Genomic DNA, 11778 nt, shown 5'->3' with positions numbered 1-11778 from the left:
ATGCTTGCACAAGTAAAAACACAGCTTGTATAGCTTTCCTCCTGCAGCAGATGGTCTGATGTATTATCATGACCAGGGAGGGCTGTGTCACAGAGGTGGAAGGATTCCGTGCCAGTGAAACCCTGCTCCTTGGGTGCAACACTCTTCTTTCTCATCTTGGACAGTTGTCCCTTGGCTGTACTTCTGTCCAACCCAAAAAATGCTCTGAAACAATTTCCTTTGTATAAAATATTCTGTACGATTATAAAACAAGAACTGTCAACAAGACACTTTTAAGTGAGACCATTTATTAGTTTCTGCTAAGTCATGTTAGAAAGCACTCGTTAAAATTTAGAAGAGGTAGCTAATTATAAAAGTGCCTAAATACAAAGTTTTTTCAAGTTGTGTTTGAAAAACACTTTTAATAAGACCTGATTCACAGAATCGAGGCATTTTAAGAAGTACACTACCACAGTAAGTAGAATTAGGAACTGTGTGAACTTTTGGAACGATATGCATCAAAACAGTTTCATTATCATGTTCAGTGCTGTACCAGTGATATGTCTGACAATAAATTATCAGCAGTAAAACATAGCATTTCTATAGGACACATTGGCTACAAAAAAAATATTTGAATAATAGTTACCCACAGCTAGGAGGTCTGCTCTTGAAGTCTCTGATATAGGACAGAAAATGCAACAAGTCTCTTGTACACAATTTCCAAAAGTAAAAGAGAGAGGAGAACAATTCCACATATCAAGCTGAATGCCCAGCGGGGTCCCAAGTACGTGTAGAGTTGACTGACAAAGACTGGGCCAAGTATACGTGCAGCACTTCCAGAGGCAGTCAACCAGCCCATGTAGACACCCTAGAACAGATCAGAGAATTTTGAGTGCTGATGCGAAACTTCTGAAACATTCAAACACAAGCTATTATCAAGCCATTCTTATCAAAAAAACTTATTTCTAACTCTAAAATTGATTAAAATTGACTTTTAGGCCACCTTTTTAAAAAAAGACAATTTAACTAGATGTTTGCATACAAACATTTGATAGAAAAGCTGGAATGGGCCCAAAAGTGAACCCATGGCTTTGCATATCCCCTCTAATGTGGCCAGGAAACAGACTTATGTGGCATTTAACTTCAATTTCTACATATCCTGTCTTGCTGCTACATAGTTTGTTGTGTAAACAAGGCCACTTTCTCTGCCACACATAACTTGGCAGCATGTGTTCTAAGGGAGTGGCATATGGTACTTTCTTCACTCTCACTTGGAGCTGCATAGTCTTGACACTCCTGAGGCCTCACTTTCCCACAGACACCACAGGAAGATGTGAAGGGTACAGAAGAAATGGGAGAAAGAATAAACTTGGGAAGGATGAGTAGTTTTTCCCTGTATCAGACAGACACATAAGACTGTCAGAGGCAGGATGTGCCTGAATACCTGCTGGTGAGAAATGCAGGAGGGGAAACTGTTGCACTCAGATCTTGCTTGTGGGCTTCCCACAGGCATCTGGTTGGTTGCAGTGAGAGCAGGATGCTGGACTAAATCCAGAGCAGATTTGGGGTTGATGCAAGGGATGTGGGACGAGGAGCTCCATCCCACATATGCAATGGTTTAGTTGGATATAACTTGTGACCTCCCCTGCTACAATTGGATTGACTAGACTACAACAAAGTGCCACTGCTCTATGGTATTTTCTTTGTGTGATGGTGCAGAACTCCTCCAGCAAGAAAACACTCTTTCCTCTTGACAATGAAACATTATTCCAAGTTCAGTAAGGTTACTGGCACTCCTGCAAAAGTTTCTAGCAAAATTAGAAATTAATTTTGTTATTTGTAGAAAAGACCTTATCTACACACATCACACACATATTTCTTACCTGGGGCTTTGGTCCTATGATTTTTGAATATAAAGTGTAAGACATGACATTACAGGCTGGATAACCAAGTCCTAGTAGAATGACAGTAGTGATATATTGGCCCAAATAGATGACTGGAGTATAGAGGCACCAGGACTGTGACATAGGACATCCTGTTGCTTCAGTAGTATTACTGGATGGAAGCATCCATTCTAGTGTCCGGAGAGAGGCAAGGCTTTCACCAAAAGTCATTCTTGGAATAGAATTATTCTTTATGTCTGTGAAAAAGCAAATAAAAGGTATCATATACAGATATTCAGTAGGAAGCTTAAAAGTTTAATATTAATATTTGTACCTTCCCACTGGATGTTAGGTAACTGATGTCCCCAAGGTAGTAAGACAAAGAATCCAACCAAGATAATCACTAGGCCTCCATAAAGTATAGCACGTTCACCAGTCCTGTCAGATAACGAAAACTATGATTACAATATTCATACTTAGGCTAACTAAACCAAATCTGTGTACAATGCAAATGTAAAGTCTGTTTGCTTTTCTTAACGATACAGGTATGTTAGTAGGTGCACTCTGGGGATCAGGGTGCTACTGGTGCTACAAGCAACTAGTTTAGAAAGGTTTATGGACAATCATTTGCAACCTAGAGTTCATCAAACCTTTTAATTTCAGAATTTGTTGCTATCATACTTAGTAACTTACCTTTTGGAAAGTACTTTAACTGCTAAAAACACAATGACAGATTCAATGCCAACTGCACCAAGGATTAATCCATTGATAAACACTGCTTTTTTCCTGGTCCAGGAATACATATCCATTGTCAATGGTGTGGCTATGCTAGAGAATAAAATAAAACAAATTAGTATTCTCAAATTGTGCCTACGGTGATTGATAAGTGAGTTATTTGGACACCAGGCAGCAGGAATCTCGGGGGTCCTAAAGAGCTGCTGGTTTCCCCTTCCTTTGTTACAGGTTTCTGCTTCTGTCTTATTTTTTTAGCCCTTGGACTTGTCATAGTTTGGCCTTCCTTCCCCAAGCAACTAGAATGCATCTTCCTATGGTGGGTCACCTCAGTTCATGTTGCCCCTTTAATATATTTTCTGCAAATACTACTACAAAATAGTTCACTGTATAGTTAACTTACAGTACAAGGCAACACCTATCTACTCAGAAATAAGTCTCTGTGTTTAATGGGGCTTTCTCCTAAGTAAGCAGGCACAGGATGGCACCCTAGGCTTTGGACTAGGATTGGCACTGAGGGGGAAATAGGGTTCTCCTACATTTAACAGTTGCATGGCAGGCTGAAATTCAATGGGTTAAGTGTTTTCTAGTACAGAAATACAATTATAGAGAAAGCCTCAACTTGACTGTACTCTGTGCTGTATGATGCCCCTTATGGAATTATGAGAAAGATTCTAGAAAATGGAGAAAGCCAAAAGTATGTAGAGGAGGATTTTGTGAAAAGAAGCCATGTAAGCAAGAACTGAAATAAATTATTAGTTGGGCTGTTAGTAGAAGTGAATGCTTAGCAAAGAGAACTGTTGGTAGGAAAGATGAAGAGTTTACTAGCTGAAGGCCTTTAGCCAAGTATGTTGCTATGCTGTGTGAAATGTAACAAGCTGAATAGCTAAGGCTTTGCTTTGAACTGATGTATAAAAGTTATTGTACTCCTCTGTTTCATGCGCCATTTCCCTCACTTATAAAAGGGAGCCGCACTGCAATGATGATAAACGCCATTTCGAAATTTAAAATGTGCCCACTAGTCCAAAAAGGATGGTGGATCCCTGGCTTAAACGATCTCTCAGCTCTACAATAATTAAATGTAGATATTTGATAACGAACAGATTGACTACAGTAAGGTGGTAAAGCAGGAGAATAAGAAGTAGGTCATCACCATCATTTTATGAGACATTGCTAAAGATGTGCGAAACACCTGCCGAGAAAAAACAACCACCTTTTGAAAGTTCTGAGAGGATGAGCAACTAATACTAAGAATGTGTGTTTTTCTGTCTGGATACTGAAATGTTTAGAGACCTAAAATTTCATTTTATATACCACTGAATTATTGACTGGATGTGAATGTTCTGGAATTTGTACTGGCTTAGATGAAGTATTATCATAATATCTTGTTTTTTAAATCCCATATCAGCACATCCTTAAAACTAGAGCAATATCTACACATTAAACTGGAATATGGGTTTATAATATATCACATTTTTCCTTGAGGAACTTTAATGCCTCTCCCTGAACATGTACCGTATTTTTTGCTCTATAAGATTCACTTTTTCCCTCCTAAAAAGTAAGGGGAAATGTGTGTGCGTCTTATGAAGTGAATGCAGGCTGCGAAGCTATCCCAGAAGCCAGAACAGCAAGAGGGATTGCTGCTTTCACAGTGTAGCGATCCTTCTTGCTGTTCTGGCTTCTGAGATTCGGAATATTTTTTTTCTTGTTTTCCTCCTCCAAAAACTAGGTGCGTCTTGTGGTCTGGTGCATCTTATAGAGCAAAAAATACGGTATGTGGTACCTCTCTCTGCCTCTCCAAATTTCTATAAACTCCATGGGAGGCTGGATCTGGGACAGATTTATTTTTGCTTATATAATAAGTGCTACATATATTTATTGTGCTGTATAATGTGCTACACTTGACCTTAGCCAAAAGGCTGAGAAGAGATGCTGTGCCAGCTGAAATTTCAGTTGTGTATCCTCAACTATCAAATTTGATCTTCTTATATTGGGGTTATTAGGAGAGATTTCCAATATGAACTGCTTATGGGAATACAGCTAGGTTTCTTATTGCTATGACTTTGGGTCTTACTGTACTGCTACAAAAACAGATATTGGAGAATCAAGTGTACTCACGTTTCAAAGACTGCAAAAACAAATAAGACAACAAGGAAAAGAAGGTTTGTTGATACAACAGCCACATGGTCAATGGTTGCTTGACTATCTTGACTCCTCTGCTCGTTTTCTGTATCAAAACAAAAAAAAGTAATAATAGGACAGTGTTACACAGTTCAGAGGTAATGACCTTGGTTTAATAAACCATTGTTTATTAAGTCAAAATGAGGCAAGCCCCTGCAGTCTTTTCCTCCTTTTCACTTACGAACTAGAACAGAAAATGTCTTCTGTTACATCTGGAAAACTAGGGTTTACTCTTGGGTTACTATCTAGAATATTAAACCAAGGACTGAGCTATTGTTTCAGAGCTGAAATGTAACAGGAAGCTATAGTCTCTCATAATAGTTTAAGCAAAGAATAGAAGTTACAAATCCTTGTACTAGCAGAACTATTTCATTGGATAGTGCCCTTTGTATGTGAAGTTTCACAGTAGCCATTTCTATTTATATTTCAAAGTGTACTACAATATTTTATTTCAAGTTTTCTACAAAAATATTACCTTCAGTTTCAAAGTTAATGCTGCTTTGTGGTCTTCCCATGTCATCTACATGATGTTCTCTAAAAATAATTATTCATTAAAATAATTAATGCACTAAGGAAGCTTTGCAAGCTACAGCAATACATTTCAACACTCAATCTTGTAATATCATGTTATGTTCCCAGTGGGTTTTAATATTTAACCACTTCATTTTATTATCATTTCTAACCCAATTCCTCAAAATCCTTTGTGTCAACATCAGTTCAGTAACTTTCTAGGTCATGTTGAAGTAATTTTGAATGCCATAAAACTGAATAATTTGCATTAGCTATTGGAATCAAGTGTTCCAATAAAGTAAATCCATCTGCAACTGTCCTGTTAGTTTTTGGAAGGCTGACGCCTGACAAACATCAGTTAGCCTGATAATGAAATGAGTATAAATGATCCCTCATTTCCACCAGCAAGATTTCAATTTCACCTTCTCAGAAAAATGAAGCCATGCTCTTAGAAGATAACAAGTATAGTCCTCAGTAATTTATTCTGGAAAAAATGAAGTTCAAATTACCCCCAAACTAAACTTCGATTTCTACTCCAAGGAATTTGGCATATGGTTTGGACTTGATTGCTCCAGGACTTCAAAATTCTTAGTGGCAAGTCCTCCACTTTCAACTCTGTATCATGGAGATGGTTTTTCTAATTTTCAGAATGGGAAAATAAATCCCTAAATGACAATAATTTGAGAAAAGTTTGAAAGCTTTGCAGCAGTCCGTAAAAACTAGCATGGAAAATGAATCATATTATTTGCACAAAGTTACAGAGATGATTTCTTCCCTATAAAGGCCAGGAAGAACTTGCCATTGCTAAAGTAAGCCGCTACTGTATAGTGTACATCAAGGAATTAAAAGAGAGCCAAAATATATTTATCCAGATTGCACACTTGTTAGATCCAAGAAGAAAATAAAATCTAGAAGTCCCAAAGAGGAACAAAGATTTAAAAATCACATATGCATAGACACCCCTACCCCGCACAAAAGAGAAATTAAGGATAAACACTTGGTGTCTTAGAACAGTCTCAGTTTCTAATTACCTAAACATAGCAAATATCAAAACAATGTTGATGATTCCTAGGAGAGCTCCAAATAGTGCTGGTGTGGTGTACATGTTTATCTGAAGATGAATGGTTCTCCATGTGACTCCTTGTTCTCCAATAAGCGTAAAGAGGGTCTGAAAAACTAATCCAAAACAGAATAGAGTTAAAACAGAACATTAAGAGCATGTTCAAATATTGATGTTTCGCTCTTAACATGGAATCCAAAGTATTTCATAAGAACAGTGCATTTATTCCACAAAACAAAAATAAATCACTTCAAATTATATGGATTCCATGGATTGAAATGATGACTTTAATGCTGCCTATAATGTATATATATATAAAAGATCCTTGTGAAAATTATAATTATTAAACGTAAACATTCTGTGTTCTTATACTAGAACACATTATCCTTATGTTGCAATCCTACACGCTTACATGGGAGAAAGTCCTATTGAGCCCTAAGCTCAATAGGGTCTGATTCACTTGCCTGCTTAATGTACCTTTTACTAAGCTGTAGACAAGGGATAGGGAACCCTTTTCCTATGAAGGGCCAGTTACTCACAGAAACATCAGTGCTTTGGCCATAGATTTCCCACCCCAGATAGATGTTAGAGAGCATGATGAACTACTAACATTATCCCCCAAGGTAGTCACCATAAATGAAAAGCACCATAGGTATTGAGGTGCATGGAACCCAAGAGTGTTTCTGATGTGGAAATGGTCCCATTTTTTCCTAAATTAGGAACTATTACCCAAACCTGCTGCTTCAGTACATTAAAAGCATATGATAAACCATCTTCATACCCCTTGGTATCATCCTTAGAATTTGAGCTTGCAACTTTCTTCCAAATACTGTTTTAACTAAAGTTTACTTTAACACAGCAGGAAAATTAAATTTACACATACATATGCAAATGATTGACGTAACATTTGAAGTCTTTCTGATTCAGAATGCCAAGTTTCCACATACACATCAGGTTTCATTTGAAAATAATGAAAATACAACCTACGTTGTACCTGGTCCCAATATGAAACCCACTGCTTGACAAGCACTAGTGTTTGCCATGGCACTAGTTCTTTCGGTAAGAGAGGTGGCACCAGCAATGTATGACCGAACTACTGCTACATTTCCTAAAGAAAGATGAACAGAAGGAAGTACGTTTACTTGACACAAATAAAACATTAGGAATTAATTTTGTTTACCTAAATTACTAGAAATGTTACATTTATTCCTCTTCCGCCATGTCTTATTTTAAAGAGATTCACAGATATTGAAAGCCATCTGATTACAGAGACACCTTTTCGCTGAAGTGATTATTCACAACTGTATCCATCTAATTTCAGCTGTTAAAACTTTTCAGTAACTTGGAACTCTTTAGCAGTCAGGAGTTAATAGCTCATGCTTCTTACATAACATTTTTGAAGCCTAATGTGTAAAAGGCTCCTGAAGAAACTGCACTAACTTCCCCATGCTTTTACTCTTGCCAAATCTCTTATATAGCAGCTCTTTCAGACCCTCCAATTTCACAGTGGATCTCTGTCACTAGTGAGTCAGCTACTTAAAAATATTGCACCTTTGGGCTACCACTGACTCAATTGCAAGGCCACAGAGAGCTATGGGCAACTCACCTGGTAAAATTGGGAGACCATGAGTCTATATTTTGAAGTTAAGCAACAATGGAAATTATATATTTACACAATTTCTGAATTACACCTTGCTGGTGATGTAGCAAGTGGCGCTATGAAGCAAGATAGATTTCATAGCTGCTTATGAGATTCTGATTAACCTAACAGCATAGCTGCCTTAAATAGTACACAACAACTGTCAATCTTTAGTGTAAATGTTTCTACAATTACCTGCGCCAAATCCCACCAGAGCTCGAGCAACCAGCATATAGTATTTGTTGTGTGATGTAGGTAAATGGACATAGGCATAAAGAAAGTTAGCAGCCACTGAAATGGTAGTTGAAACTACAAGAGGCTCTCTTCTTGGCCTGTAATTGGACCATGCGCCAAAGAAGGGGGATGCTATCATCTGACCAATGCTATATGAAGCAATAATCCAGCCCAGAAAACTTGGATCTGCAGTTTTATCTATCTATGGAAACAACAAAAGCAACTTCAAAAACAAGCACATCTCATTCATCAGTTCCCAGCAAGAGTATTACAAACAGCATCACAACATTTCCCAAGGTAATATAAATACTTTGAGGTATTGTCCTACTACTGAATTTATCCGTTAGCTAAAACTGAAGAATTATTTGGGGAGAGACAGTTGAAAGGTATAATGCATTGCAAGGCGACCGAAAATAATGTGAGCAAGCCCACCGTAGAACTAACAAGGGACTATGTTTGGAAGATGCTTATTAAAACCACCCTGCTTAATGCCCAATTTATAAAAATAATTATGAACTGCTTTCTCAATAGCACTGCTACAATGCTAAGGTATAACCAATGGGTAGTATTCAACTACATTTTCTTCACACTTTAGACGAGCCATAAAACAGTGAATGAATGTTAAATAGTAATATTTTGAAAAATAGGGTTTTAAACTAAACCTCTTTTGATTCAGCAGCCTGAATTTGCAAAATTGACATAAATCATCCCAGATTAAGACAACCACTTCAAATATCACAACAAAGAAACTCATTTATAGTCAAGTACAAAACAGATAACTAATTCAAACTCTCATGGTTACCTGTTGAAGATAGGGCCATATTGACATAATCACAATAGAAAAACCTGCAATGTAAATAACTGAAGTTATGCTTCTATTATTAAATCATTACATAACATTCTTCATATATCTGTCTGAATAAAAGGATTGTGTCCCTAAATGTTCAAAGTCCACAGAAAAATCAAAGTACAACCTGTTCCCTTATAATTTTATGGAGGCATATATTACCTTTTCTGTTTTATTCCTATTGGCTTTTTAGTAGCATGTGTCCAACTAAACAATCAGAAATCTATGACTCACTCCTTAAATATATGATCCAACAGAGCTTTCTTCCCCATACCAAGTCACATGCTTTAATTAAGGCACAAGGTATCAGAGTTTATGGCCAGTTATTCAGGCTGAACTGAAACCAGTTGAGCTAGACTTTGGAAAAACTAATATTTGGATTAAGAGTCTTCCTACAGCTTTATCACATAAGAATCCCACTATAGCAGCTTAGGGGAGGAAACCAAATTATAGCTGCAAGCAAAATATTGCAGGAAGATTTTCTTGAACATTAACCTTTAAAAAAAAAACCCAGGATAAACAGCAGTTCATTTTCTCCAAATTAGACAAGAGTGCACTGAGAACCTGTCTATACTTTACAATGGCTGGTATTCAGCTTTTTACTCCGTAGACCTATTGAAATTAATGGACATAACATAGAAATATTCATTAATTTTAATGCAACTACTTAGTTGCATACCAACCAACTAAATTTTGGCATTTTCTCCATACTGTGGCCAAAACATGTATAGTCGTACCTTGGTTGTCGAACTTAATCTGTTCCGGGAGTTCATTCCGACTCCCGGAACTGTTCGAAAACCAAGGCACGGCTTCTGATTGGCTGCAGGAGCTCCCTGCACTCAACCGGAAGCTCCGTTGGATATTTGGCTTCTGAAAAATGTTCGCAAAAGGGAACACTCACTTCCGGGTTTGCGGTATTCAGGAGCCAAAACGTCCGAGTACCAAGGCATTCGAGAACCAAGGTACGACTGTACAATACATTTCCATTAAAAAAGTTTCCATAAAGCATTTTAATTTACATTCAATATAGACATCAAAGTGGTGCTGCAAAGTTATTTTACAAACCAACACTGCTGAAGAACATTGTGAGATACATTATCCGAATGGATCTCCACCGGCTATTGTAATGCTGCAGGGTTTCCATAACACCATCAGATCTGTAACAAATGAAAACATAATTAAAGATTAACAACTCTCGGCACTTGTTTTTGTCTAACTTACAGCAATCTGTTCAAGAATAATAAGCACTCAGAGCAGTCCCTCTATGACAGGGATAGTCAACCTTTTTATACCTACCGCCCACTAATGCACCTTTCTTGATGGTAACATTTTCTTACCGCCCACCAGTGCTCGACGGAAGGATTCAGCTTGTGCCCTACCACCCACCTAGAATCCTGAAACACTCTAGTGGGCGGTAGGGACCAGGTTGACAACCCCTGCTCTACGACTTCAGTATTTAAATACAACAATTTTAAAAAATCAGGAAATGGGCATAATGAAAGCCTTTCAAAGGCTCAACTAAAAAAATGCCACCGGATTAAAATAAATAATAAGAGCCCTTTTAAAAGGAGGCGCCATAATACCAATATTCATTGTGACGCTTCGCATTTTTATCTGGAAGCTTAATATTTGATTCTAAAGTTCAAAGCCTACTGACCTTTTGGCGCTAATTAGAACAGTATAGGAATATACCGTAAGCACTAACCCCCAATCAGAGACATCCCCTTGACAACAAAGGTCCATATAGTTAAAGCTATGGTTTTCCCAGTAGTGATGTATGGAAGTGAGAGCTGGACCATAAAGAAGGCTGATCGCCGAAGAATTGATGCTTTTGAATTATGGTGCTGGAGGAGACTCTTGAGAGTCCCATGGACTGCAAGAAGATCAAACCTCTCCATTCTGAAGGAAATCAGCCCTGAATGCTCACTGGAAGGACAGATCCTGAAGCTGAGGCTCCAATACTTTGGCCACCTCATGAGAAGAGAAGAATCCCTGGAAAGGACCCTGATGTTGGGAAAGATGGAGGGCACAAGGAGAAGGGGACGACAGAGGACGAGATGGTTGGATAGTGTTCTCGAAGCTACCAGCATGAGTTTGACCAAACTGCGGGAGGCAGTGGAAGACAGGAGTGCCTGGCGTGCTCTGGTCCATGGGGTCACGAAGAGTCGGACACGACTAAACGACTAAACAACAACAAACCCCCAATCAACAAGAAAACAGCACTTCCGCCCTCGCCTGGACCACCAGGCGCTTCCTTCCCTCAGCGACTGACAACCCGACACCGGCTTTTCTTCAGGGGCCTGACTCCGAGGCGAGACCCCGTCAAGGAGCGCAGCCCCCCTCCGCCTACCTCCAACTGGGGGTCCGGGGGTCCAGCAAAGGCTCCTCCTGCCCTTCAGGCACAGATTCCCAAACAGCATCGTCGGCCATGGTCGGCTTACGAAGAACATCAGCAGCAGCGAAGGCAAGACGGAGCAGAGACGCTACCAGGAAGCAAGGAATGGGTGGGACGGGAATCACGCCATTCCCCACACGCCCACAGCCGCCCTCCTTTCCTTTACTCCGCGTCTTCCCGTTCAAGCCGTGAGGTGACGCGCCACGTGACTGACGGCGAACAAAAAAAACAATCACCAGCCTCCCACAACGCCAGGCACTTGTTGGTCACGTGAGAGGCGATGCGCTGATTGGTGTAAAGGCGGCTTACCCCGCCCCC

At 39.0% G+C, this 11778-nt stretch overlaps 1 protein-coding gene across 1 annotated transcript; it reads right to left on the bottom strand.

The window, feature by feature from the left end:
* Nucleotides 1–270: 270 nt before the first annotated feature.
* On the bottom strand, nt 271–11708 carry MFSD8 (major facilitator superfamily domain containing 8). The gene is made up of 12 exons (XM_081021992.1): nt 11416–11708; nt 10131–10222; nt 9021–9064; nt 8180–8420; nt 7340–7453; nt 6317–6461; nt 5251–5309; nt 4713–4821; nt 2556–2690; nt 2197–2300; nt 1863–2119; nt 271–847 (listed from the first exon to the last, which is right to left on the bottom strand). Exons 1-12 carry the CDS (start codon nt 11493–11495, stop codon nt 632–634), a joined length of 1596 nt encoding a protein of 531 aa, XP_080878118.1. The 5' UTR covers nt 11496–11708; the 3' UTR covers nt 271–631.
* Between the last annotated feature and the right edge of the window lie 70 nt (nt 11709–11778).

The sequence above is a fragment of the Podarcis pityusensis genome (assembly GCF_964106645.2).
Source record: "Podarcis pityusensis genome assembly, chromosome: 9".
NCBI lineage: Eukaryota > Metazoa > Chordata > Lepidosauria > Squamata > Lacertidae > Podarcis > Podarcis pityusensis.
Note: the sequence above shows the minus strand (reverse complement) of the source record. Positions and strands in the feature narration are given on the sequence as shown.